At 39.5% G+C, this 27,558-nt stretch overlaps 4 protein-coding genes across 5 annotated transcripts; 2 read left to right on the top strand and 2 right to left on the bottom strand.

The window, feature by feature from the left end:
• Positions 1-10,215: 10,215 nt before the first annotated feature.
• On the bottom strand, positions 10,216-13,074 carry QUA1 (Nucleotide-diphospho-sugar transferases superfamily protein). The gene is made up of 3 exons (XM_012978092.2): positions 12,730-13,074; positions 11,160-12,413; positions 10,216-10,775 (listed from the first exon to the last, which is right to left on the bottom strand). Exons 1-3 carry the CDS (start codon positions 12,895-12,897, stop codon positions 10,500-10,502), a joined length of 1,698 nt encoding a protein of 565 aa, XP_012833546.2. The 5' UTR covers positions 12,898-13,074; the 3' UTR covers positions 10,216-10,499.
• Positions 13,075-14,835: 1,761 nt separating this feature from the next.
• On the top strand, positions 14,836-17,650 carry LOC105954424 (ethylene-responsive transcription factor-like protein At4g13040). Of its 2 annotated transcripts, none has more exons than XM_088814120.1 (7): positions 14,836-15,128; positions 15,761-15,823; positions 15,968-16,056; positions 16,532-16,616; positions 16,719-16,893; positions 17,104-17,225; positions 17,322-17,650. In XM_088814120.1, exons 1-7 carry the CDS (start codon positions 14,939-14,941, stop codon positions 17,423-17,425), a joined length of 828 nt encoding a protein of 275 aa, XP_088670246.1. In that variant the 5' UTR covers positions 14,836-14,938; the 3' UTR covers positions 17,426-17,650. The 2 variants fall into 2 exon arrangements, with proteins under 2 accessions (XP_088670246.1, XP_012833548.1); XM_012978094.2 differs by having other exon boundaries at positions 15,006-15,128; positions 15,756-15,823.
• Positions 17,651-21,430: 3,780 nt separating this feature from the next.
• Positions 21,431-24,313, top strand: LOC105954422 (Mitochondrial import inner membrane translocase subunit Tim17/Tim22/Tim23 family protein). The gene is made up of 4 exons (XM_012978091.2): positions 21,431-21,636; positions 21,827-21,940; positions 23,188-23,292; positions 23,579-24,313. The coding sequence occupies exons 1-4, from the start codon at positions 21,534-21,536 to the stop codon at positions 23,827-23,829; spliced, it is 573 nt and encodes a 190-aa protein (XP_012833545.1). The 5' UTR covers positions 21,431-21,533; the 3' UTR covers positions 23,830-24,313.
• Positions 24,314-24,658: 345 nt separating this feature from the next.
• On the bottom strand, positions 24,659-27,317 carry FHA2 (SMAD/FHA domain-containing protein). The gene is made up of 3 exons (XM_012978090.2): positions 26,490-27,317; positions 25,924-26,081; positions 24,659-25,062 (listed from the first exon to the last, which is right to left on the bottom strand). The coding sequence occupies exons 1-3, from the start codon at positions 27,184-27,186 to the stop codon at positions 24,853-24,855; spliced, it is 1,065 nt and encodes a 354-aa protein (XP_012833544.2). The 5' UTR covers positions 27,187-27,317; the 3' UTR covers positions 24,659-24,852.
• Between the last annotated feature and the right edge of the window lie 241 nt (positions 27,318-27,558).

The following is a 27,558-nucleotide window of genomic DNA, read 5'->3' as shown; positions in this document are numbered from 1 at the left end:
TGACCGCGCGTGTGACGCTGGAAAAGTGACACGTGGCCACTCTGCACTGGGAGACGCGCGCGCGCGTGGAGCAGTTGCTCCTGGGCTTCCGCGCGCGCGTGAGGGCGCGTCGGAGGGGGGTTTTGGGTCCGGTTCGGGCGAAATTGAAGGGCGAATTTTCGAGGGTGCCGATGTGCGTGGTGTTTTAAACGGAGGGAGTTTTGATCGGCGAGAAATCATTGAATCGTGGAGTGACGATGTAGAAGTGCGTAACAATATTAATATTTGCCCTGCTGTTGATGAAGCGGATTCTAGTATACGTCGCTATGGACGTCGAGTCGTGGATTTTGGGAGTGATAGTGATGATTCGAATCAAGCTCCTTTGGCGAGTGATCATGCGGTGCCAAGTAACGAAATTGAGTCGACGGATGAAGAGGAGGAGGAAGATGATATTCCACCAGGTGATGTTGAGGTAGACACGAGGAGGCAAAAGAAAAATAAGCCAATTAATTTGGACTTAGTTAATTTTGACAGTGTGTTGACGGAAGAACATTTGCATTTTATTCGTCGTTTATCTGGAGCGCCGAGTAATGTCGAGTAGTTGTTGCCTCGGAAGGGCTATTGCTTGTATTCGCCCCCCGATGGGTTTCATACGGTATTTTTGGGGTACTTGACATGCACATCTCAGATTACACCGCATCCCACCTTGTTGAAGGTTTGCGAGGAATTCAAGATTGGGTATAGTCAGCTAACGCCCGCTGCTGTTCTGATGTTCCAGGCGTTTCATTTTAGGGTGGTTCGAGTAGGGCTGCCTGTGTCTGTGAGTTTATTTAAGGCGTTATTTACGTTACATCGGCCCAATAAGATGCCTTTCTTTTGCTTTCATCCTCACGTTCATTATCAATTCGTGAAGAGTGTGAAGCTATCTTTGGGGAAATGGAAGACCTATTTTTTTTACGTGAGGGCTCCCACTTTTGACGTTCCCGTAGTCTGGAATCCTACGTGTGAGAGTTTCGCGATAACTGCAAATATGGCGAAGAGGATTGAGGAATCTGGGTTGTGTGATGTGGAATTTGATCCGAGGAGTTTGATCCCGACGGTGAAGGGTCAGCATCGTATATCATTTTGTTGCCTTGACTTGTGTTTTTATTTATTTATTTTTTTTTTTGTTGTAGTTGTTTGGTATTGTATACCCCATGTTTCTTATGTATTTGTTATCTCTTGTAGATGGGGGTATCACATTTGCGGCACTTCGAGCTAAGGCGAATGGGTCGTCGAAGAAGAAGTCGAAGAAGGTTCCCTCTGTGTTGGGAGGTTCTTCAAATGGTTTGACTCGTGAGGATGTCCATGTGAAAAGTCCTCGAGTAGTCGCAGATGATCGTAGCAGTGCTGGTGAAGTGGAGGGGCGTCCACCGACGAGGGATCGTGGCAAGGGAAAGATGGTGGATACCGAGTATGTGGCTGTGCCTAAGCGTCCACGGGTTGACCCAGAGGAGAGCTATGCTTTCCATGGTGGAGGAGGGAAACAGTTGTTTACCTATGGTGTGAATCGCGATGGTAAGGAGTTGTATTGGGATGTGTCGGACCGTGATCTACCTATGTTGAGTACCGAGGGATTCGTTCGGGAGTATGATCGTGCCCGGATGTCTGGTAAGGGCCCTTGTCACATGTTGGAGTTAGCCGGTGGGGACATATGTCGGGTGAGTCCTTGTTTATTTAAAACCAGATTAAATGTCATTTCCTCTCTTCTTTGTGTAAATTTATTGTTTTATTTTTATTATTTTTTTTTTTTTAGTTGGTAGCGACTTGGAGATATCTCATGGAGCATGGTAGGAGTGTGGATGCTAGGGAGGAAGATGAAAAGGCTCGAAGTCAAGCGCGTGAGGATGAACTTCTAAGCCAGTTGGAGGTAGCGCGGGCCGATCTCGCTCTACGCTCGGAAGAGCTTGCTCGGCGGACGGAGGAGCTTGCTGAGAGGACCGAGGAGCTCCAGGTTATTCGAAGTGAAGCGAAGGCGTATAAGGATGATGTTCATAAGTTGAACGTATGCTACGACCAGCTCAAAGAAAAATATGAAGTTGAGAAGGCGACGGGGAAGAGGTTTCTCACGACATCAGGTGGTGTGGCTTATAGGGAGTGCATCGTGGAGGAAACCAAGGCTAGCTTCCGAGGTAGTGACGAGTGTACTGCTATGATTGAGGAGCACGCATTGGCTCTGGTTTATAAGCCATTAGTGCGCGCTTGTCGCAAATATCTGCGCGATGCGGGTGGTATCAGCGAGAAAGTGATTCGTGGGATGGAAGCTGGCATATCCGATGAAGAGGAAGATGAGATAAATGTCAATGAGACGGGCACAGAGCTTGTGGATGATATGGTTGCGGATGATTCCACCGTGGTTGCCTCTTCCGCTCGTGGTAGGGGAGTTTAGACTTATCTGTTAGGATAGCTAACTTTTCCCTTTTATTTTTTATTGCTATTTTTTTTTTTTTTTTTTTTTTTATATATGGATTTCGTAGTTTATTTTTATCGCTGATGTAGATGGGTATGTCCACTACTATTTCGCTTGAGTTTCTTCCTTGTTTGACGTTGAAGTTTAATATTTCGATTTATTTATTTTGACATTGTCAAGAATTAATGCGTTGCTTATATGTATTTACATGAGCATATACGCGATGTACTTGAGGAGGGGATCAGTCTCCCAAGGTTTTTGTTTAAGGGTCGTGCCCTTTGTTTGGACCGCTTGGGTCTTAAATATGTTTGTCCGTGGCCACGTTTTAAAATTAACACCTCGGGAAACAAATAAAGGGACTCAGATAATCCAGCTGGCCAGGCTATATGGATTGTCTGAATCTCTCTAAGTGTTTGTAGGGTGGTATTGAATTAGACTCATGATAAGAGGTAGTTTGTATCGATGTAAAGGCATAGAGAGTAAAACGAAAATTGTGATTTATTCGATGATAGCAAAGGAGAATTGTTACAGGCCCATGTGAGGCGAATATAAGTAAATAGGTAATGCGATAGGCCTGCGTGAGGCGAAGGTAAACTAGTACTACGGAAGCAAATAAATTGACTTGATAACAAAAATTTTCTAAGTGATTGTACTTTACTTGTTCTTCTTCCACGTCTTCCTTGTATTCGTTCGTTTCGCTGTGTTGATGCTAGGCTGTCTTCTTTTGGTGTCGCTATGCCCTACTACGGGGTTGATATTTCTTTCTCGCACTCCAAGATATGAAATGAACTCGTGAGTTGCTGCGAGTTGCTATGCAATCATGCCTGCTAGTGGGATTATTTAGTCACGTTAGTAATCATAAATGAGATTATCGGTGTGTTGAATTCTAGTAGAAGTATAGTTACCCTCGGCAATGTGGTATGGAGTGTCTTCGATCAAGCAGCGCATTGGTTGATTCATATACATCTTCGCGTAGTAGGTTCTCGACCTGTAAGGAGACGATGGGATGTGATTATGAATGACTGATGTAAGTAACAATTAATAGCCCCCCAGCTTAGGTGGGACGTTAACGCACCTTGTTATGTGGTGTCAAATTTCTAACCATGTAGAAGCAGCTTTACAAGACGAGTGACGTGGAAGGTCGCGGAGCCTGCATGGGTAATGTTTCGTAAGTAATTTTCATATAGGGGGGGCATAGGTGGTTACTTCAACGGATGTAATTTAGGTAGATGTATACCTTAGGCGTAGAACCGTTTGAGGTTCCCTATATTCCAAGTTCAGGGTATAGGGTGTCCGTCAGTGTTCTCGAGGCGATATGCTCCGGTATTGACGACTTTGGTGATTTTATACGGTCCTTCCCACTTTGGGTCAAGCTTACCGATGGGGTGAGAGGCTTCAGCTTTTCGGATGACTAAATCTCCAACTTGAAAGGAGAGAGGGCGGACCTTAGAGTTATATGCCTTGACCATGCGTGATTTATACATTTGTTGCCGGATGTATGCGATCTCACGTAACTCGTCTACGAGGTCTAGGCTTCCCCGCATAGTCTCTTCATTAGCTGCTGGGTCATAGTTGGTGATTCGCCAAGATGGTTCTCCGATTTCGACGGGTGCGATAGCCTCTGTTCCGAAAGCTAGATTGAAGGGCGACTCTCCGGTTGCTGATCGTGGGGTTGTGCGATAAGCCCATAGCGCGTTAGGCAATTCGTCCACCCACTTCCCTTTGGCGTTTCCAAGCCTTGTCTTAAGGTGTTGGAGTATGGTGCGATTCGTGACCTCTGTCTGGCCGTTAGCCTGTGGATTGGCTACGGATGTGAAGAACTGCTTGATGTCTAAGCCGAGGCACCAATTCTTTACTTTGTCACCGCAAAATTGGGTCCCATTATCCGAGATGATGGAACGTGGGATTCCGAAGCGGCACACGATGTTTTTCCATAGAAATTGGATGACTTCTTCTTCTCGGATGCGTGCTAAGGGTTCAGCCTCCACCCATTTGGTGAAGTAGTCCACTGCTACAATGAGGTATTTGCGTCCTCCTGTGGCGGGCGAGAAGGGTCCAACTAAATCCATCCCCCATTGGGCGAAAGGGATGGGGCTGTCAATTGGTTGCATTAACGCCGCTGGCATGTGAGTGATATTGGCATGCTCTTGGCAAGGCTTACACCTCCGGACTAATCTTTTCGCATCTTCATGCATCGTTGGCCAATAGTAGCCCTGCCTCAGTAGTTTGAGAGCTAAGGTTCTCCCGCTCAAGTGATTGCCGCAGATGCCTTCGTGTACTTCTCTAAGTACATAATCCGCTGTGGTCGGGTCGAGGCACTTGAGATAGGGGAATGAAAAACCCCGTTTATACAGTTCTTCTCCCACTATAGTGAAGCGGGGGGCTCTTGTTTTTAACTTCCGTGCTTCATTGGGATCCGTTGGAAGTTCCCCCTCCTTGAGATACTTCAGAATTGGAGTGAACCAGCATGGTTCATCCTCGTCGGTGTAGTGTACTTCAGTAGGCGAATTTATCTCCGGCTGAGGTGAGGTGAGGAGCGTCACCTTCCGACTTCCGATGCTGGCCATGGAGCTTCCTAGCCTAGCTAATTTGTCTGCATGGACGTTATTGGAGCGAGGTACTTGTTTTATCTCATAGCTCTCGAATTTAGATAAGAGAGTGTGCGCGAGAGCTAAGTATTTGGCCATGATGTCTTCTTTGGCCTCGTAAACTCCGAGTACTTGGTTAACGACGAGCTGAGAGTCGCTTTGGATTAGGAGCTTGCGCGCTCCGGCTGCTAGGGCGAGGCGGATTCCCGCTATCAGTGCTTCGTATTCAGCGACGTTGTTTGAGGCTGTGAATTCGAATCGTTGAGCATATTCGAACTCGTCTCCATCAGGGTTCGTTAGGACGATACCCGCTCCCCCTCCTGTGGCAGTGGAAGATCCATCAACGCTGACAGACCAAGTAGGTAGAGAGGTGTTTTCTTCCATTGAAGTCATTTCGACTAGAAAATCAGCCAATACTTGCGCTTTAATAGCGGGGCGGGTTTTGAATTCGACTCCATATTCGCTGAGCTCTATCGCCCATTTTGCTAATCGCCTGGATGTTTCGGGACTTCTTAGTATTTGCTTCAGAGGATAATTTGTGAGAACCACCACTTGACGTGACTGGAAGTACGGTCGAAGCTTCCGAGCTGCGTTGATGAGGGCGAGAGCGAGTTTCTCCATGTTGCTGTAGCGTTGTTCGGCTCCTTGGAGTGCGCGACTTATGTAGTATATGGGTTGGTGGCCCTTTTCCCCATCTCGGATGAGGACTGCGCTGACGGCATTGGCGGAGGTAGCTAGGTATAGTAGGAGGGTGTCTCCGGGCTGAGGTTTTGTGAGCAGGGGTGGGGATGCTAAGTACGACTTCAGCTCAACGAATGCCTTTTGACATGCCTCATCCCACTCGAACTTTTTTCCTTCTCTTAAAATTTTGAAAAAGGGGAGAGCCTTGTCCGCTGATCTTGAAATGAATCTGTTCAGGGATGCCAAACAGCCGTTGAGCTGTTGAACTTTCTTGATCGATGTTGGCGGAGCCATGGAGGTGATTGCTTCGATTTTCGCGGGGTTAGCTTCGATTCCTCGCTGCGAAATCATATATCCCAAAAATTTGCCTCCCCGAACTCCGAATGAACATTTGAGGGGGTTGAGCTTCATCTTATATTTTCGCAGGGTGGCGAAACACTGATCCAGATCCGTTAGGTGGTCCGAGACCTTAACACTTTTGACGAGCATGTCGTCGATGTACATCTCCATATTTTTACCGATCTGATCTGCGAACATTTTGTTCACTAGACGCTGGTAGGTGGCTCCTGCGTTTTTCAACCCGAAGGGCATGACTTGATAGCAGTAGATGCATTGGTCAGTGATGAAACTAGCCCTCTCTTGATCTTCTGGCACAAGTAAGATTTGGTTATACCCTTGGTATGCATCGAGGAAGCTGAGGAGCTCGCATCCTGAGGTCGAATCGATGAGTTGATCGATTCTAGGTAGAGGAAAAGGATCCTTAGGACAAGCTTTGTTGAGGTCGGTGAAGTCTACGCATAGTCTCCACTTCCCCCCGGGTTTGGGAACGAGTACTACGTTCGACAACCATTCAGGATACTGAACTGGTCGTATGTGGCCTGCTTCAAGGAGTTTTGCCACTTCCGCTTTGATATGCTTGTTGCGTTCGGGACCAAATGTTCGTTTCCTCTGTTTGACTGGCTTCAACCTCTTGTCGACGTTAAGCCGATGTAAGGCTACCTGAGGGGGAATGTCCGACAAATCTTGGGCTTTCCATGCGAACACATCTTCATTGTGTCGTAGGAAGTTGATTAGCTGCTGCTCCGTGGTTGGATCTAAATCAGATCCTATTCTTACGAGCTTGGAGGTATCTCCGGGAGTGAGCTCTATGAGCTTAAGTTCTTCGACGGCTGCTAGCTTGATGCTATCATCTGGCACACTGATGAGGATTTCTTTATTATCCTCAATGATCGCGTTGACCCACTTCCGTTTGTCGGATTTTTGGGTATCGTCTCCCCTTTCGGGTGGTTTAAGCTTCTTCGAAGGTTCTCGTAGGGCCCTTGCGTAGCACTCTCGAGCGAGACGTCTATCTCCAAGCACTTCTCCCATTCCATAGGGAGTAGGGAACTTCCACTTCTGATGGTAGGAGGAAGGCACTGACTTAAATGTGTGGATTGCTGGCCTCCCCAGAATGATGTTGTAGGGCGATGGCCTGTCGACGACGAGGAACTTGATTAGTTTTTTGATTCGACAGGGGTCTTCCCCTAAAGAAACTGGCAGCTCCACTTCTCCCATGGATAAAATGCCTTCTCCTGTGAATCCTTTCAGGGGTGTGGAGACGGGATTAAACCGGGCATTATCTATGCCTAGCTGCTTAAAAGCGTGGAGGTACATGATGTCAGCTGAGCTTCCACCGTCCACTAATATCTTCTTGACCAAGAAGTTGGCCACCGTTGTTGTTACTACCAATGCATCGACATGGTCTTCATCTGGACCTTCGAGGTCGGAGGAGTTGAAGACTATGCTGTGATCAGGTCTTCGTATTTGATATATGCGTGCGGATGGAGAAGCATGTTCTTGATTCATGCGTGCTGATCGAGCGAGGGTGCGTCTTGCATTTTGTGAATCGCCACCCGCTGGTCCTCCGTTGATAAAGGAGATGATTCCTCGGGTAGGCTGGTTATCGTTGTTATCTAGGTCACGTCGATGACCTCCATCCTCTCGCCTTTGTTGTTGATCTCGATTGTTATCTCGGCGTGGAGGATCATCACGGCGCTTATTTCGCGGCTTATCAATGTATTCGCCTAAATGGCCCTGTTTGATCAGCCTTTCAATCGCCACCTTGAGTTGTGCACATTCCTCCGTAGTATGTCCTCTGTCCTTATGGAATCGACAATAACGATCCGACTTTTCTCGCTTGGCATTTGGTTGCATAGGACGTGGAGGTTCTGCTAAACCTTTCTGTTCTATCACGTGAAGGATTTCAGTGAGGCGAGCGTTTAGCGGAGTGAACCTGTTGTAGGAGGAGGAGGGTTGGCCTTGAGGTGGAAGTGGTGGGCGTCGGTCATCGCGCCTCCTATTGTCCTGACGGTCATCTTCCCTTTTCCTTTTAAGAGGAGCATGGGTAGAGGCTTCCTCTATCCGGACGTACTTTTCGGCTCGATTCAGCAACTCCTCTAGGTTGCCTGGGGGTCTTCCGGCGATAGATTCCTTGAATCTACCCGGTTTCAAGTTTTGCTGCATAATCCCGGAGAGCATGTCTTGTCCCACACTGGGAACTTCATGGACGGCTTCTACGAAACGCTTGATGTAGTTGCGGAGCGTTTCGTTATCTCTCTGTACTACTGAGAAAAGATGAACTGGGGTCTTGGCATATTGTTTGTTGATAGCGAATTGGTTGGTGAACCGGGTTGACAACCGAGCGAAGGTGTCAATCAACCCTATGGGTAGAGAGTTGAACCAATTCATTGCCCTCTTGGAGAGAGTGGTACGGAACATTTTGCACATCGCAGCATCCGTCGGGCCATATAAATCCGCCATGGCACTGAATTTCTCTATATGTTCCTGTGGGTCGGTGGTCCCTTCAAATTGAGGTAACCCCGAGATCTTCACTCCTTGAGGTAATACCTCGTTGAGAATGTCTATGGTGAAGGGACTGCGTCTTGTTGGGAGAGGCATTCTTTCACCCATTTGATTATTTGGTTGGGGAAAAGATTTTGGCGAGACATTCTGCTGTTTACCTCGCCTTCTCCCTCATTAAAGAGAGGGACTCTCTGTGGTGACGCATTCCCCCTTGGGGGTGAGCGCTGACGCTGCTGTCTGGGTTGTGCCCCTCTGTGGTTGGTAGATAACTGCACTCGGGATCGTGGATCCGAGGTGGAGGAGGAGACACTTATTTGATTCTGTATTGGCTGTAGGGCCACGGGTGGCGCTACAGGTGGAGCTGGCGCTGGTATCGCATTGGGAGCGTTTGCTCCCATCGTGGCGATATATTGAGTTACGGCCTCCGTGGCGGCGCGAGTAGAAGCTTCCGTTATCATACGTTGGAGCGCGTCCTCGGTTATTTGAACCGTTCGAGGAGCAGGGAGTGGTGGGTCCCGAGGGGGGATCACCTGAACCTCGCGAGGTGGATCTGCAGCACGTGGAAGAGCTGGCTCCGCGGCACGTGGAGGAAGTGGCTCCGCGACGCGTGGAGGAGGTGGTATGCCAGATCCTCCACGGACGGGAAGGTTATTAGCCATGTCATTTTCTCTCCGAGCTGACGCCTCAGGAGGATCTTGTTGGCTACGTGATCTGGTTTGCATCGTTCCCACAGACGGCGCCAAAATGATGATGCTAAAATATAGCTCACCGGGGTAGTGTAGAAAACAAGCTGGGAGAGCAAAGCTGATCAGTAGCTAGTCAACTTGATGATCCTGAGGTCCCTGCGAAAAGAGCACACGTGAACTAAGCCGGGGGTTGATCTGGCGGAAACCCCTCCGACGCTCAAGTCAGATGTACGGATCGTAGAGGTAGTAGAGAGAAAAAAATTCGGAATTGATTGTAAATAAAAATGAGAACGTACCTTTACAAATGAATAAACTTCTATTTATATGTCGTTGATTGAGTTGGGCTTATTTTGTTGGGCCCAAGCCTTACTTTGAAGGTGCTTGGGCTTTCGTGTAATGGGCCCGAGTACTTTCGTGTATTGGGCCTAATTGTTAAATAAATTGGGGCCCATTGGGTCGGCCCAATTAGGTATATCAAATGGCTAAAAAGATTTTAGAATTTTTTGATTGAAGGGACGAAAGATAAAAAAGGTGCAACGGTGATAGAATTTAGGGAAGAGGATAGATAACAAGAAAATTATGAATTTGCCTATCTTCCAGATTTCCAGCAAGTTGCAGGTAAGTTTTCTAAGCCAAAAGTGATTTGGGTTGCGAAGTGCCAAACAATTTATGTTTAAAGAGCGCAATCTGCCAATTTTGCAATTTAAGAGTGCAAAGTACCAAAAGGGTGTAATTTTAAGGGTGCAAAGTGCCAAAAACCCATACACTACACATAAGTTTCCCATTCATGTTATGCCCTTATATTCAATTAAATATTAAATTAACTGTTTCTAATGAAACAATTAATAATAATGATGTAAACAAAACGAAATGTTAAAAAAAAAAAAATCAGGACAAGTAGGAACTTGATCAACAACTGCAGAAGCAAATAGCTGTAACATCATTAACAAACTGCAGTAACAATAACTTGGCAAGATAACAAATATCTAAATTTGCAAGAAATGAATTTTTTTTTTCATGTAATTACCAAAAGCATATAAATTAGCTTTCACCAACTGTGAGCTGCTTAACAGCGAGCGAATATGAACAACAGGAAAATATGTATACTAACTACGACAAATGAATTGCTTAAACTTGAACGATACGGAAGTTTTCTAGGTTAAATACGAGGCACAAAATCTGCGTGTGAAAAGGAGCGGTAGCCTCGGAAGTTCTTGAAGAACTAGCATTGGCCAGTCCTACAAGCATGTGTTTCCTTTTGTGGAGTTGGTGTGTTTATAGACCAAAATTGCAGGTCTGCACATACTCGTTTTCATAGTCGACGTACTTGGTCCAAAGCGGACGGAACTGGGTAATAGCAATGTCGAGCCACGGCTTCATATTTCCGTTGAAATGTATGACTGCAGCATTATTGATCTCATCCATGCTTATGCTCGGATTATATCCAAGCCCCAAAACATGCCAAGATTTGTCGAGTGGCTTGGTTGTAGAGTAGTAAGTGATCAGGCCTGGAGGAAGTGTTCCTAATTTCCACAACGTTCGATTCTCATTCTGCAAAAGATAACACACACAAAAGCCCATGCAAGAATTAGTGTATAGAAGAAAAAGCTTTACATATCTATATATGTGTGTGCGTTGCAGTTCAGATGAAAATGAAGGCAATATTTATAATGGAAAAGGAAAGTACAACTCAAAACAATATTTCTCAACGTCAGAAACAAACGATTCTTGAGTTCGTAGAACTTAGTTATATGAGCGTAAAATGGTTAGATAAAATCAAGCACCTAAAAATTCATTAGGGTGTCGATGCATTTGCCATAGAAGACCCCAATAATTGATACTAAAATCACACACACACACACACACACACACACACACACACACACACAAAAGACCAAATAATTAATCATAGTATTTATGAGTATTTATTCTCACCAGGTTCTGCCAGTAGTGATACTCTTCAGTGCACTTTTCCCTTCTCCAAGCATCTAAATCAAAGAAATTCATCCCATAAGCCCATGCGCATGCCTTGGGACTAAACCTAGCTTTGATCAGTGGGTGGGAGAAATTCATATACTGCGCATAGCGATGAAAAGATCCAAAACACGTCTCCACAGCCCCGTTCACTTTTCCGTCCATATCTATCTTCCAGAGACCAGTCAAATCTCTTTGAACCACAATATCATCATCCAAGAACAAAATCTTGTGCAGTTTCGGGTACATTTCCGGCAAATAGAATCTGAGATGGTTCAATATAGACAGATATTTCGGGTTCCTAAATTTCATGTTTGTTGTGTCCTTCGTCGCGTTCTCAAGCTTATTCTCAAAGTAGAACTGCTGTAACTTAGACGACTCGAGCTGTTTGAGCACTGGAACATAGGAAGAGTTCAAGAATTTGTAATCCTCTACAGCCTTCACTTCAATATGGGCACCGCTGTAATCCCGTATCTTAAACATCACCTGCATAGCCCCTAGATTCATTTTATCAGTTACGACATGGAACACGTGCTTCCATGGCTCTTTTGTGTTCTTCACAGCCGAGTTTACCACAACAGAAGCAGCAATTACGTTGTCTGAGAAAATTGCGTAATGATAAAGCTTTGGGTCCTCGATCTCAGGCTTGGGGGGATTCTCTTCATCGTTGTACTTTTCGGGATGAGCGATTCTCTCTTCCATCAACCTCAAAGCCAAGCAATGCAAGCTCTTGGGAATCGACTTTGCAGCAATCAAGCTTGAGAAAGCGCCTTGCTTTTTGGATTTCGTTAACTGTTCGTTCAAAGCAAAGATTGTATCTTTCAACTTATGAATCTTCAACTGATTGTCGAAAGATTCTTTTGCCTCCGCAATCACTTGTCGAGTCAGCTTAATTCTTTCCTTCACCTCTTTCTCATACCGTCTCAGCACCGACTCGTCAACCGAACTCGAATCCGAATCGAACAGTGCTCGGTAAATTGGTTTCGAGACTAGATTGGTATAATTTTGAGAGAGATCCGCAAAAATCCTAACAAGCTTCGAGTTCTCGAGCTTGAGTTTCCGTGCATAAGAAGCATAAGCTAAAGCTAAACCTCTGTGGTCCTCTGCTTGTTTCCGGATCTGATCCAGCCGTGGCTTCAATGGATCTGATTTTAACGCCAAAATCGTTCTCCGGAGAGAACCCGATTCGGATCCAGAAGAACTATCAGAAAAACCCTAAAATTAAGGCGTAGAAAACCAAAATTAGAACATTTTTCACCTGAAGTAATCATTAATGTAAAAACATGTCGAGAAATTGACATCGAATTGCAAGTAAATTAAACTGATAAAAGACAATGCGATCTAATAAGTTACAAAACCTAACATAAATACATCATTAACTGTAAACGACATCAACGAAAACCACTTCAGATCATAATAATAGCAATAAATGTCTACATCCAAAAAAAAAAAAAAAAACCCTATAAAAATTCTTACTTCGAATATCAACAACTGCATTATAATTTATGCACAGAAGGTAAAAAAAACTCACGAATTTGAGATCTGCAGGACCGGAGGAGGCGGTGGATAGGAACGAAATTGCGATGAAAAGTGAAACGGCGATCGTCAGAAAACCGGCGAAGTATCTGAATCTGAACGGGTTACCGGAGACCCGATTCGACGACGCATTTCTGTAGATCCGACCCGAATTCAGAGCCATTGCTTTTCTTCTCTCAAACACCGTGGAAGAAAGAGTGTGCGTGATCTAGTGAGAGTGGGAGTCTGATTAGAGAGATTTTGCAGATTGGGGGAGAAAAGGTTTGAGGAGGGAGGATCCTGTGGAGCACAAATGTTTTAACATATTTTGCAACTGTGTGCTTTATCTGTGTTGTACCGTGGGAAAGTCTAAGGAAAGGGGTGTACTTATGTCCACAAGGTACAAGTGTTTATTGCGTTGGAGGAAACGCGGTTAATGACGGAGTGTGGGCCCCACTGGATGAAGCGTGAATTCAGCACCGGCAGTTAGCGCGTCGGTGGTTTTCGTTAATCTGTGATAACTAGTAAATAATTAAATGTTTATTTATTTCTTTTTATAAGATCATATGTAATTAATGGGTTTTATATTTTAAAGATAGTAGTAATCATGTTTGAAAATTGGCAATAACTCACTAGTCCCCCATTCTTTTATTGCCACGGTAGTATCATTAAATTTAAAATAACAAATATTAATTGAAATTAATAAGAAGAAGAAAAAAAATCTAATTGTTGTTATTTGTTAACGTCAAGTAACTTTGAATAAAAAAATAAAAATAAACTTTTTCATATGAAATAAATTTGAATTTAGAAATTCATAACGATGGTCTAGTTAGTGGAATAAAAAAAGTACACTGTATAACTTATTAATTATGATTTTTTTCATCAACTATTTCTATGTCGAACTTGTCCACAGAGTCTGTCTATTGCAAATTATATCTCTTGTGATTAGGGGTTGCTCATCTTTTTTTTTTTTTTTTTTTTATATAAGTGGGGTTGCTCATCTAGCCGGTAAACCGATTGAATCGAATCGAATCGAACCAAAATTCTATACATGCTGAATATCAAATTAAAAAAACTCAGTTTGATATTCATTAAAGATTTTTGGGTAAATTACAAATACCCCCCTGAGGTATGGTCAAATTACAAAAACACCCCTCTTGTTTGGATAATTACATCTACCCCCCTCAACTATGATTTTTTCTTAGACCTCCACCTTTATGGTACCAAATTCAACATAGTCAACTAGATTCCGTGAAATGTGCTCTAGTTTGTACTCTTTTTGTGTAAAAAATACAGTTTCCGATGCACCACAAACTGATATATACAAGCTAAAAATCACATATTATGATCATCTTGCTTCATAATGTAGAGTTTGAATATGATAGAACGGGTACAAAAGTGATAATATTCCATATAATCTCGAAGATTCCACTAAATTTGATGAGTTGAGGGGGTGGTTGTAATTATCCAAACAAGATGGGTGTTTTTGTAATTTGACCATACCTCAGGGGGTGTTTGTAATTTACCCAAGATTTTTCGAAATTCCAGCATTCGGTGCAATATACATTGTTGATGTCCAATATGTCGTACTACACCGTACAAAATACAAAAATACTTTTATATATATATATATATATCATAAATTCTTTAATATTATAACAAATTATAAAATATTTTTAGATCGGCAATTTTTTTCATTATTTACAAATTAATCTCTACTGATAATCACCATTTGCCTTTTGGGCCGATTAATGAAACATGAATGTCAAATTGAAGAATTAATTAGTTTATTATTATTTTTTTAATTTAAATATAAAGACATATTTCCGATTTTGTTGTTATCGAACCGAAAAAATCGTACCCAAACCGAATAGTTGGGTTCGATAAACAATACAATTTTCTGAGTATACGATATTACCGAACAAATACCCCTATTTGTGATTGCTTATTTATACATATCCGGTTGAGTTCTTTGTTAAAAAAAAAAATTGAATTCAAAAAACAAAATTCTTAAGAAAAAAAAGAAAAAAAGGTAGGAAAAGTAAACGGAGGGTAATTCGGTCCTTTCAAGACCGTCGACTATAAGTAGTAGCAGCACCACCACACGGTCCCCTTCTCCCTTATTCAACCATCAACACCTCTCTCTCTCTCTTCACTCTCTCTCTCTCTAACTAGTTGTTGTTGTTGTACTTCAAACCAACCAACCCCATTTACAGAAGTGGTTGATGCATGACTTCACCACAACTACTTGTTTCTCTATAATACACTTTCTCTCTCTAACCAACCTCTCTCATTGCACCACCTTAATTCCCTTTATTTATACTCTCCCACCCACAAAAATCTCTCACTCTCCCTTATTTTCTCTCTCTCTCTCTCTCTCTAGTTTGGATTCTTTCTCCTCGTTTTCCACGCACGGTATTTAGTATTCCTTGTCCTTTCTTTCTCTTTTCCATTTTTTTTTTGTTTCTTGAAGTTTATTACCAGAAAACCCAACTGTTTTCTCTAAACTGTTTTTGTCTGTATCAGTTGACTTGTTTTCTAATCAAATGATTGATATCCATTGGTTTCTGTGTCATGAACGAGTTGGGTTTTTTTTTTTTTTAAATTGATTTTCCATTTGTCTTGTTTTCTAGAGAGGTGTTCTTGATTGGATTTTGTATGTATTAAATGGGATTTTTTCTTTTTGTGTGTTCCTAATTTCTTGCTTCAATGAAAGGTGGTAGGTTGGTGGGGTTGACTTATTGTTTCTTGAATAAAATGTTGAATTTTGGGCGTATTTATTTTTTCGACGATTTTCGATATGTGGTTTGTCCAATTGAGAAGATTGGATTGGCTAGTTTATGATTTAACCGAAAATGGAATTTCTCGAAATAATTAAGTATGATCATGGCTGATTCTTGGTTCGGAGGAATTACTACATTAGCCAGTGGTTCGATTTTTCAGAAAGTTGTGTCGAATGTATATATATTGTATAGATGATTGTGTTCGAAAAGGCCGTAATGTGGTGATTATCTAACTCATTTTTCTGCCCTTTTGATATAGTTTAGTAAGAAGAGTGATGGTGAGCATTCGAAGGCGACGACTCCTAGGATTATGCTCAAGTATCCAAGGTATATATATATATATATATATATATATATATATATATATATATATATATATATATATATAATGTGTGATGTGTGGAATTATGAATAATGATTTTTTTTTTCTGATTTTTCTACTTGTCTTTTCAAAACCAATAAAATTTGTAGGAAAAAATTCCGTGTTGGATCCGGTTCCACGGGTTTTGGAGCATGGACACACTCCTCTGCCTTTGAACGATGATTACAAGCCAAAACATGTAAGCATTGTTCATTAAAGCTGTCTTATAGACAATGGTCTGGTCGATCGTTTTTTTATTTATTTAATTTATTTATTTATAAAATGATAAAATTTCGAATGTTGAGTGCACATTCTCTTACGGAGAAGTTATCTCTGCTTCTATTGGTAAATTAGATTGTGAGAAAGACTGTTCACCGTTGAACTATATCCCTCGATTATATTATGTTTATTCAAGAAATGCCGTAAATGTTTCAAAGATTAGCGATACGTTTCTTGTTATTGTTCGTCTCCAAATTATAGAGTCGGACAGTTCTCGTGATTTCTATATAATTGATAAAAATGATTGATTTCATTTCCTTAATAGTTGACTTCAAATTGGAAGATATGATGCATTAGTATGTAAACTGAATTCATGTTCTATTTGTTGTCTGCACAAATAAATAAATTTAAATCCGAGTTTTATTTTATTTTTTTCATTTTCACAAACTTATTAGGAAACCAGCTTGGAAAACGAACACGGTTCACCGGATTTATCTTCTTCAAGCCCATCTAAAGAGCACCCTTTTCGACAATTCCCTGGTTTGTTGTTCATATTCATATATTCCGGTTGAATATTTTTTAAAATTGAATTATCGGTCCTTTTTTGTCTTTTGACCTAATTCAAGAATCTCGTTATCTCAGAAGTCAAACGCAGAAAACGCCACAGGAGAAAGCAAGTTCAAAACCAAGAACCATGCACCATGCGAGGTGTCTATTACAAGAATCGTAAATGGCAAGCCGCAATTAAAGTTGATAGGAAACAGATTCATTTAGGAACTGTTAGCACCGAAGAAGAAGCCGCTCGATTATACGACAGGTATATTATATTAATAGAAACAATTGAATTTATTTACAATGTATAAAAAGTCATAAGCACTTTTCTCGTCTAATAAGAGTCGAATCACTTGAATTTAACTTCACATTTGACTTACATAATTAAAAGGAACACTTGCATAATTATAATTTGTTCCAATTACACTTTTATAAAAATAAAAAATTAAACGATACTATTTTTCGATAATTGAAGGGCTGCATTTATGTGCGGGAGGGAGCCGAACACTGTAATATCCGAGGAGGAAAAAGAGGAGCTGAGAAAGTACAAGTGGGACGAGTTTTTAGCGATGACACGCTCGTCGATTACCAACAAGAGTAAGGACTTCCTAAAAATATATTTACTTAGTACTACTTTGTCTGAATTATTTAGAGGTAATAAATTTTAATTTTGTAATTTATTTGAATCATCAGAAGTACAGAGGAGAACCGGTTCGGGTTCGCGGAGAAAATCTCAAAACGACGAGCATGGATACAGTGGTCTATCAGCTTCGGAAGATGACATATTTGCCCCTTGATCGATTTTTTGTTAATTCTTTTGGTATATAAGAAGAGCCCCTATTTGGGCAGATCACATGAAAATTTTCCCAGGAAAAGAAAATTATTATTATCATCATCTTTAATTTCTTTTTAAAATGTAATTTTAATTTTGTTTTATTTTTGGATTCGTGGTACTTGTGCATGACATATAACATATGATACTAATGAAATTCATTGTTTGAATGCATATTTTGACACTTTAACCGGGTTGAAATTTAATGATTTTTTTTTTTAATTTTCGATTTCGATCCAAAATTTCTGAAATCCAAAAATAATTTAAAAATCCTTTTTTTTTTAAAGTACAATTATAACATAAATATTATTATGTTATTATAAGCAAGTGTTTTTTGTCGATTCTCCGGTGATATTTTTCGATTTTGAAACAAGTGTTTTTATTTCAATTTCCGAAACTTCGTTTTTTTTTTTTTTCAGAACGGAATTTGAAAAGTTTTCGCTTTCGAAAAAAGATTAGAAGCATATACAGAAATGAAACACTCTAATCGAATTTTTTCGATTTTCATTCCTTTTGGTAACTCATTGTAACCCTAACTTACATAAAGTGATTGATTTTTATCGGCCGTGAAAATCAGACGGATCGGATCGGATCAAAATGAGCACCCTCCGAAAACAAAATAAATTTTGTAAGTGAAAAACTAAAATTCCATTAAAAATATCAGAAATTGGAATTCTGAAAATTAGAATTTAAACACTTGTTCCAAAATCGAAAATTTACGGATCGAAATCGACGAAATTCATAAAATTCCAATCATTAGTCACCTAAAATATAAAATGCATATTAATATTGATATTATAAGTGTAGTTTATGGGAAAAAAAAGAAAGGGTCTATTAGATATAACCCCCTTAAACATTCAAATAATAGGGGTAGACCCAAACTTAAATTTGCCATTTTGATAAAAACCCAAACTTTTCTAAATTACATAATTATCCTCAATCAAATCCCACAAATCCCATTACTTTACCTTTTGAAATAATATCAAATCTCTCCATATTTTCCCGTTAAAACACTATCACCACAAACCCACTATCAAAAAAACTGCAAACACTCCCAAAACCAGAAATTTGCACGGCCGTGGATCGGCGATTTTTCTGCACTCCGACCAAGCCTCCGTAGGTACGTCGTTGCCACTCGCTGAATCGCTATCATCCATCGATTTGTTGATATGTTTTGGCTAAATCGACTATCACGTTTGTGTAATTGCAGATCTGTTATAATCGCATACCGAATTCGAGAGCACTAAATCAGTGATATTGCAACAATTGATGGGCAGGACATCCACCAGAAGTGATATCGTCGTTGGCCGCCGTCGCCGCCGCCGCCACTGCTCCAATCTAGGGTTACTCAAATCTAGGATTACTCAAATCTAGGGTTTTGATAATTCTTCGGCCCATAGTTGATTAACGAGATGCATAGTCGAATTACATATGTATTAATATACTATCCAATATCATTTAATAGACTATCCCACTGGTATAATTTTACTATGGATCTCGTTAATCGACTATGGGCCGAAGAATCATCAAAACCCTAGAATAATAATAATAATAATAATATATATGGAAACTAAATAATATGTTTGTTTGAAATACTAATCAATTAGGGTAATTTTCCTTATTATATGAAAACGATTAGGGTAAATAATAATATATATGAAAAAATAATAATATATATGGAAACTGAATAATATGTTTGTTTGAAATACTAATCAATTAGGGTAATTTTCCTTATATCATGTAATAGACTATCTTATTGATCTAATTAGACTATGGATCTCGTTACTCGACTATGGATCCCGTATTATTCAACCACATAGTATATTAATAATTTCAATATACTACATTAATCTGCTATGATAGTATATTACAGTTATAGTAGTGATATGAAATTGTGTTACAAACAATATACCACTGAAATGACAAGAACATTGAGAACAAAACCAACGTAAAGTATTCCAACATAACCAATAAAATAGTACATTAATAATCTCATAATTTCAATCTAGGGTTTTGATAAAATACATAAAACACATCATAACACAATCAAACCAATATGTCGAGTTAAAAAACTCTAGTACATTAATAATCTCATAATAGTATAATAAAATGATAATGGTAGTATCATACGGTATTCATAATAGTATACTACTGTATTATGACGGTTTAACACTTAACCGAAGTTACCGAGCCATTACATCGTAAACACCTCTTTATAGCAACCAACCCACCAAACCTCAATAAAATCCGTACGAAATTCGCCATCGAAAAAACCTAAAATCATGAAACAAAATTAAAAATGCAGAATACTAAAAAATGATTAAATAGACTGCAAATACATTTGAATGACAATACATTAATATCATCAAAAATAAACTTAAAATGCAAAATCCATACGCTAAATTAAAAAAGAATACTACGAAATATATTTTAATGTACTACCCAGCACCCTAAAATCTGTTGTTATAAACAAATAAACCAACTATCGAACGGAATCAAACTCATGAACTCGACCACAGCGGACAGTTATTTCAATTATTGCATAAACTAACTACGAAGCTCATATAAAACAACTCTGGTCCGATATGCGTGAACCATCCTCTTCTAACTCTGTCAATCCTCTTCTAAACAAACATCACCCGCCAAAAATAACGATGTATATATGACGGAATAATTTTGTTAACAAAACGTTCTACTTAATAGAATCAAGTCCCAACACACCTCTTAAAAATGTCTAACCACCGTACACGACAATCCTGGACATTGGGCGAAAAATAAAAACGAAAAAAAACGCATTCATACCCGCTTAACAACGTCCACCAATGAAAGCTCAAATTCGATCCTATTTCCACGACGGTGCAGAAATCTTCAAAGACGATAAAAACCGCTGGAACGCTGAAGAGAATCTTCAAAAAATATTGTACACGATTTGATATAACGGCCAATGATCTCTCGTAAATTTATTCCGTGATTTTAGGCAACGTATCAGCAAATCTCAAATTACGTAGTAAAGGAAATAAATTCCGTTTAAAAATAAAACAGGGGTATTAAAGGGAAATTATATAATATATTTTGCCAAGTTGGCAAAATTGGGTATATCTCAAAAAGGGAAAAAATAATTGGATCTACCTCATTAGAAAATATGAACAAGGGGGTTATTCCTAATAAACCCAAAAAGAAAAGAGAAAAACATAATCGTAATTTTCAAAAATTAAAATCCGATTGGAAATCATTATCTCATATGCATTCCAATTCGATCCAAAAAAATTACAAAAAAAAAAAAAAAAAAAATATTTGAAATTTGAATTTTCCGATCCGGAATGAGAAATATTATTCCAAAATGAGAAAATTTCGAATCAGAATGAACGAATTCGTAAATTTTATTCCAATTTACACGCCTAATTTTGATTAGGGTAAATTCACTTTCTCCCCTTATACTTTAGTTCGATATCACTTTACCCCTCTTCTACTCTCGATTGCATCGATTTGCCCCCATATACTTGAAAAGTTGTCTCAAATGTGGCTCTAGCCGTTAGTTTTCAGGTCTTTGACCTTAACACCGTTTTATCTAAGTCTGAAAATTACAAAAAAACCACCCTCCCAGTTTAAATAATTATTAAAAAAATATTATAAAAAAAAAAAAAAATTGGGACTATCGTCGTGGATTACGTTTTCTCGTTGTTTGAATTTTTTATTATTTTATTTTTTGTTTTTTTTATTTTTTATTGTTTTCTAAATAATTATTTAAACTGGGAGATGTGGTGTTTTTGTAATTTCAGAGCTTAGATCAAACGGAGTTAAAGTCAAATGTCTGACAGCTAGCAGCAAGGGCAATATAGAGACAATTTTTCAAGTAGAGATGGGCAAATCGATGAAATCGAAAGTAGAAGGGGTTAAAGTGATACCAAGCCATAGTACAAGGGGGGAAAGTTGAATTTACCCTTTTGATTACTCTTGCAAATTAACCAACTCCAATAAAGCCTAATTAGCTACTACCTTCAGTCTCTCATCTGCTGAATCATCGCCACCGTCAACCGCCACCTGAACCACCGTCAACCACCGCCTTCAAACAGATGGCTTCAGATGAGAAAACTCAAGATCAATTAAACCCTCCCTCTCCTTCTTCTTCATCAGACCCATGGAAAGAGCGCATTCTCATCCCCACTTTACTCGCAGGTTTGCCTTTACCTTTTTTTTTTTTCCATTTCAGTCTTCGTTTTTTTTTTCAATTAGCCAAAGAAACACCTCGATTTTGTAGGGGATTTTTTCTCTCCGTGTCAAATTCCTCTGATCGGGGATTCAAAATATGCAAGTTTTAAATTTCTTGTTCCCTGAATTTTTGTTTTTCCCCAAATTGTAAATTTAGGGATTGCTGGTGGAGCTGTTGGGTTAATTTCAAAGCATAGAAAAGTGCAGGGGCTTTCAAAAATAGCAGCTACTTATGCATTTAATTCTGCTGTCGTCGCAGGCTGCTACTGCGGTAAGTTTATTCTTCTCTCTCTTTTTTTCTTTTTTTTTTCTTTTTTTAAATTTTACAGTGTTACATTCATGATAATAAGAGCTAACAATACGAATATAAGTTTGAAATTTGAACTGTGATACCAATTGTTTTTAGAAACTTGGTGTTTAGTTTGGAGAAATGCCTTTATATGCATCCTGATATACAAATTGTATATTTTCGTTTTTTATTTTATGTATCCAATGGTGTGGTTTTAGTTGCATTTATACTGATTATATAATTCATTATGCACCTGATATTTATATGTTTGGATTGCATACAGAAAGTTGAATGTGATAATACGGCATCTTTATGCTGTTTTCGTTATGATCTGATGACTCCTTGTTTGGATCATCATTTGTCGTGCTGTATGTGTGGCTTGTTTAATAATCATGTACTTCTATTATACGGTTCTCATTTGCATTTTTTAATACAATTCCCTACATACGTCTAAAAAGTTGTTAAAATCAGTATAGTGTGGATACTCGATAGCGCATGTTCACTTGCCTTTGAGTACATGTTTTTTTCTTTTTGGCTTAGGCAGTGCGTATTATGCTATCCATTCATCTTACCCCCTTCCTATTTTTTGGTTTATTATGCAATCCATGTTAAACAAAATACACAAGTCGTAATAATATTATCATAAAACGAGGAAATTATTAGATCATATGGTATTTATCTTTCCATTTCGATGACAATTAAGTTTTGGGTTTTGTAATAACTTTTTCGTTTCTATGATAGTGACAACTGGTCTGCCATCTGATAGCTGGGAAGCCTTTCTATTTGTTTCTTTTTTAATCTGGTTATAGTGATATGATATCAAACGATAAAAATAAAGATTCAAATATTAACTTATATCTATACATTTCATTTGATTTCCTTGTCTATTTAAATTAGATCAATGATGTGTCAATTAAACTGCAGTTCGAAATATTAGGAGATCTCTCAGCGCACTAGCATCTTATGGTAAGATGAGACACTAAGCACATTCTAACCTGGTTCAGTAACAAAGTTCATTATTCGTTACCATTTTCCTCTTCTTACGAGCATATGAATAGAATAAAGGTTCCTTGCAATCCAATTTACGTCCTTTTGCAATCTAGCCCAACTTTAGATGCTCAGAATGATTGAGTGCGAATAGAACATGTTATATGAATGTCTGCCAAAAGGCCGTTTCTTTAACTGTGCGTCGTCAATCAAAATACATGCTGATCTCATTGAATGAACAGGTGCTCGTGAATTCTCGAGGGTGACTAGAACTGGACAGCCAGATGACTTGTTCAACTCCGTGCTTGGAGGTTTTGCTAGCGGGACCATTCTCGGACGTCTTCAAGGTTAGAACTGCAAATTCTTTCTGTTTATATCTGCACAAAATATGTATTTGTTCGACTTGGTTGTTTACAGTATATCTATTTTTGGACTTTATATATATATATATATATATATATATATATATATATATATATATATATATATATATATATATATATAAACAGTCTTCTCTAAAAAAAACTACTGTAGTAGCTGGACCTGGATTCGTAAAAAAAAGCATTGCCTTAGTTTCTTTTGCTTATTGATTCAACAAGAATAATTACCCTTTTGTTTAATGTGATATATTAGGCGGTCGAGCTGGCGCAGTTCGTTATTCATTTATATTTGCTGCTGTTGGGACAGCAGTTGATTATGCTACACTAGAGTTAAAACCTGTCATAACCGACTTCTTCACGGAGATGAAAAACGAAGATTGGTTTAAAGTACCTGAATGGTCTCCCATTCGTGTACTTGATGAAGAAGCTGTTGCTGCAAAAAAAGCTCAAGAAGAACAAATCTTTCGTAGAGTCCATAATCTCAACAAGGAAGACTCCTCATAACCTCTTTTTTTTTTTTTTTTTTTTTTTTTTTAAGGTTTTGATGCAGGGCTTCAGTTTCAACTCTTATATGTAGTTCATAGTTCTGTGAGGTTTGCGATAAAATATCTATTTTGTGATTGAATTCATCTATACTCTGGACAGCGGTATTTTCATTGCTGTTAAAATGATAATAAAGCTCTCGAAGAGTGTTGATGACCTCAGCGAGTGGGGTCCTTTTGCAGACAGAGGGGTTTCGAGCAAAGATCGAACTAACGGACTTCTTGATCTGCATCTCTTAGAAGGTTTTGGACCGATTTTTGTACTGGGATTTTTCATCCACTTAGAAATCGATTTTCTATGAATGTCCACTTCAAGTGGTGGTCTCGCAAATGTTACATCGAATGTTCGGACTTAAAATGTGTATAGCTAACCAGCTTTTGATCATACTTTGGGCTTGTTCCAATTTTTATTGAATTTTGAATGATAGATTGTTGTTATTTTTAAATTTGCCTTTGTATATTATTCTCCTTAGCATTGAAAATTGATATTGCTCTAACATTTCAATACTGATGAAGTTGATCTTATGGCATGTTCAAAAATTATTACTCATGAAAAGAAAGTGCTATTCGGGCATACAAGGTTCAATTCCCCTGCAATTTACCTATGATCGACTTGCACGTTATTACATAAGAGCAAGCTGTAGCTAGTGCACATGTATACTTCCAAAAAACGAAAAAAACGACATGTTCAAATGCATCCGCTGCAATAAATCATAAAATATAAACACTACACCTGGAAAAAACTGGTGATCCGACACCATCTACAACGAACACCAACAGGAACTCAGATGTAAAAATAAACAGTTGTTATATGTGCAAGACAAGACAAGATAAAGCATTGTGAGAATACAAAACAAGATTCAAAGCACCGACATGAACTTTCTTCGAATCAAAGCTCCCATAATACAAAATTCGCATAGTAATTGATCTTATCATGGTCTATATAATTTACATGTTACACACATCTGTGGATGCTTAAAAGTTTTCACGATAGAAGTGAGACAAGAGAGACGAACTCCTGTGCAACCCTTCCCTTGGATCTTGTGTTGATAACAAAGTGCTCCGGATATTTCCTTAACAACGTAAGCATTCCATGCCATGGTTTTGCATTTGCTTCTGGGCTAGAATAATCCTCAGATGTCAGATATCTCCTTACACGACTATGGTGCCATATATTGCCGAATTGTTCCACCAACTGCACAAACAAATCGTTGAAGAACGGTAAAAATCTGAAGTCTAAATAATGCATGATCAAGAAAGAATTACATACAATGTACATAGTATGGTGCTCACATCTTGTCAACTGGTAAAACCAGAAAAACTTACTCCCATGCGAAGATGGTTCACATAAAGAGATTTAATTGGAATAAATCTACAAAACCAGCTAGCAATACTAAACTGGAGAACCTAGTCACTTTAGACAGAGCCAAGCTAACGAAAAATACAAGGTTAAAATGGTAAAATGCGATGAAGGGTATTCCTCTTTCTATAAAGGAAAGAAACCCATTATATGCTAGCAGTTGACTAATAGTTGCAGAATTATAGAAAGGCCATTCACCAGATGCTGGGACTGGTATCAATACAGCAGTACTTACATACCTTCAGTAAGGGAGTAAACTGTCAGTCCCGAACTTGATTAAATGACGGTAAGAAAAGATAAAGAATACTGTAAATGTGGAACAAAAAAGAACAACATGCAGTCTAAACAATCTGACATAGTACAGTAAGTTTTGGTTGCGATGTAAGTGGTAAAATATGCTAAGTTCCTAAAGATAAAGGCTTTCTGACATAAAAACATCAGTATCTCACTTTATCCCCACCTTCAGTTATTCCCATACCACCAACAGTTACCCACCCAACTGGTTTCGTGATGTAATTATAAACACTTTTGTAAATAAGTACGAATGTGTGAGAACGCCACTTCATTGGCCAAATGGCACATTAAATATGTAAACAATGTCAATTTCATATTTTCTACCAATGCAGAAAGAAGTGAGCATGTTGAATGTCATTTCTTTGGCAAAAGTTCTCGTAATGTTTATATGGGAAAAGTTACCTCAGAGTGAAGTTTCTCCATCGGCATCCATTCTCCAGGACCACATAAATCAGACAGGACTGTTGCTACTGATGACACAACATCCTTTTCCTCTAACTGAAGAAGCTGCTGGTTGTCAGCTTCTCTGTCAACACGCGATCTTCCATCAACCTTTTTATCTGCAAGAAATCAGATCAAAACCACTAGAATAGCTTCAGAGATCGAACACAAAATATCGGAAATAAATCTACACATGTAAACCGAACTGTAAAATATTTGCAATTGACCAAAATAAGTTAACCATGTAAAGCTTTAAAGAGTGGAAGAACGATTTCAATCATCGATCTAAGAAATACACAAGGTTTTGTTCAATCATTTATTCAATTTAATAAACCACATGAACTACAACTAACCATGGTTAGCTTGTTCACTTACGAGTAACTATCACCAACATATGTACCACAAGACGACTAATGAGTATCAAGCACGCTCACTAAACATGGATAACAAGTTTGAAGCATTCGATGGAAATAATCATATACATAATTCGGTATCAAACCATGAAAAAATAATTCTATTTAACTCACCGAATTGCCCTGAGGACCCTGGTTTGCCACCAGAACCATACCCAAAAACACCGCTCACCGGACCCTCGACACCATCAACCCGTCTCATTCTCTTCCCTCCCGACAAAGCATCTTCTCCACCGCCACCACCACCACCATCCTCCTCATTATACTCATCCTCAATATACTCCCCCCTCCCCCTTCCCTTCCTCCCATACCCCGGCCCTCCGCTACTAAGGGGTGGATTCAGCCCCAAATGATGCATCTGCTGACTCTGGCCAGCAAGATGGTGCTGGTGGTGCGCCGGAGTTCCGCCGATCGGGAAATTAACCGCGTGATGCCTCGGAACAACGGGCCCACCGATAATGCTCCGAACGGGCAACAGAAAGTAGAATTCTTTGTCACCGATTTGTAAGAGATCCTGAGAATCGAGCTTGACGGGGGGGTTGCCCGGGAGGTGGAGAACGCCCTCGACGAAGCAGCCGTTCTTTCCGAGGACCTCGAGGGCGAAGCGGCGGCGCTGGAAGTCGTAGAAGATGCGGGCGTGGTGGCGGCTGATGTTCATTCCGCCGCCGAGGGAGGAGAGGTCGACGTCGACGGAGGATTTCTTGGAGTTGCGGCCGAGGATGATTGAGTAGGTCTGCATGTAGTACTCGAAGTCTTCGCCTTGCAGCTTCGCGAACCCTGCCTCGACATCGCTGCCAGCGCTGCTCCCCATTGAGAAATTAGGGTTTTCAGAGTGTCAATTGGGGACGAGAGATAATTGAGATTGGGAATATAATTTCTGAAATTTGGGGGTTTTGGGTTTGTATTTTGTAGGGGCTGGGATGCAAATTACACGAAGTTATTAATTTGTTTAACAATTCTTGAATTTTATTTATTTTAAAATAATTAGAAATTGAAATTTAATTAACTGAAGACGTTATTTCTTTTTTAACTATTTTTATTTGTTTTAATTTTGAAACAATTTATGGAAAAAATAAATAAATGGACAAAATTAACTAGAAAAAAATGTAGATTAACTACTAAATTGTTTAACTTTCGACAAAAAAAAAAAAAAAAAGTACGAAAGGGAATAAAAAAACTACTG

Source organism: Erythranthe guttata, chromosome 14 (assembly GCF_056151865.1).
Source record: "Erythranthe guttata isolate IM_541 chromosome 14, IM_541, whole genome shotgun sequence".
In the NCBI taxonomy this organism is placed as follows: Eukaryota; Viridiplantae; Streptophyta; class Magnoliopsida; order Lamiales; family Phrymaceae; genus Erythranthe; species Erythranthe guttata.
This window is presented reverse-complemented; position numbering and strand designations above follow the sequence as displayed.

Excerpts from the sequence above, each read along its gene's own strand:
- QUA1 (XM_012978092.2), bottom strand. The coding sequence starts at position 12,897 with ATGGCTCTGAATTCGGGTCGGATCTACAGAAATGCGTCGTCGAATCGG. Across the intron at positions 12,414-12,729 it reads GTCCTGCAGATCTCAAATTC|GGTTTTTCTGATAGTTCTTC; the intron begins GTGAGTTTTTTT and ends CCTTAATTTTAG. Across the intron at positions 10,776-11,159 it reads ATCACTACTGGCAGAACCTG|AATGAGAATCGAACGTTGTG; the intron begins GTGAGAATAAAT and ends TATCTTTTGCAG.
- LOC105954424 (XM_088814120.1), top strand. The coding sequence starts at position 14,939 with ATGCATGACTTCACCACAACTACTTGTTTCTCTATAATACACTTTCTC. Across the intron at positions 15,129-15,760 it reads CTCCTCGTTTTCCACGCACG|TAAGAAGAGTGATGGTGAGC; the intron begins GTATTTAGTATT and ends GATATAGTTTAG. Across the intron at positions 16,057-16,531 it reads ATGATTACAAGCCAAAACAT|GAAACCAGCTTGGAAAACGA; the intron begins GTAAGCATTGTT and ends CAAACTTATTAG.
- LOC105954422 (XM_012978091.2), top strand. The coding sequence starts at position 21,534 with ATGGCTTCAGATGAGAAAACTCAAGATCAATTAAACCCTCCCTCTCCT. Across the intron at positions 21,941-23,187 it reads CGTCGCAGGCTGCTACTGCG|GTGCTCGTGAATTCTCGAGG; the intron begins GTAAGTTTATTC and ends TTGAATGAACAG. Across the intron at positions 23,293-23,578 it reads CATTCTCGGACGTCTTCAAG|GCGGTCGAGCTGGCGCAGTT; the intron begins GTTAGAACTGCA and ends GTGATATATTAG.
- FHA2 (XM_012978090.2), bottom strand. The coding sequence starts at position 27,186 with ATGGGGAGCAGCGCTGGCAGCGATGTCGAGGCAGGGTTCGCGAAGCTG. Across the intron at positions 26,082-26,489 it reads AGGGTCCTCAGGGCAATTCG|ATAAAAAGGTTGATGGAAGA; the intron begins GTGAGTTAAATA and ends GATTTCTTGCAG. Across the intron at positions 25,063-25,923 it reads TGGAGAAACTTCACTCTGAG|TTGGTGGAACAATTCGGCAA; the intron begins GTAACTTTTCCC and ends TTGTTTGTGCAG.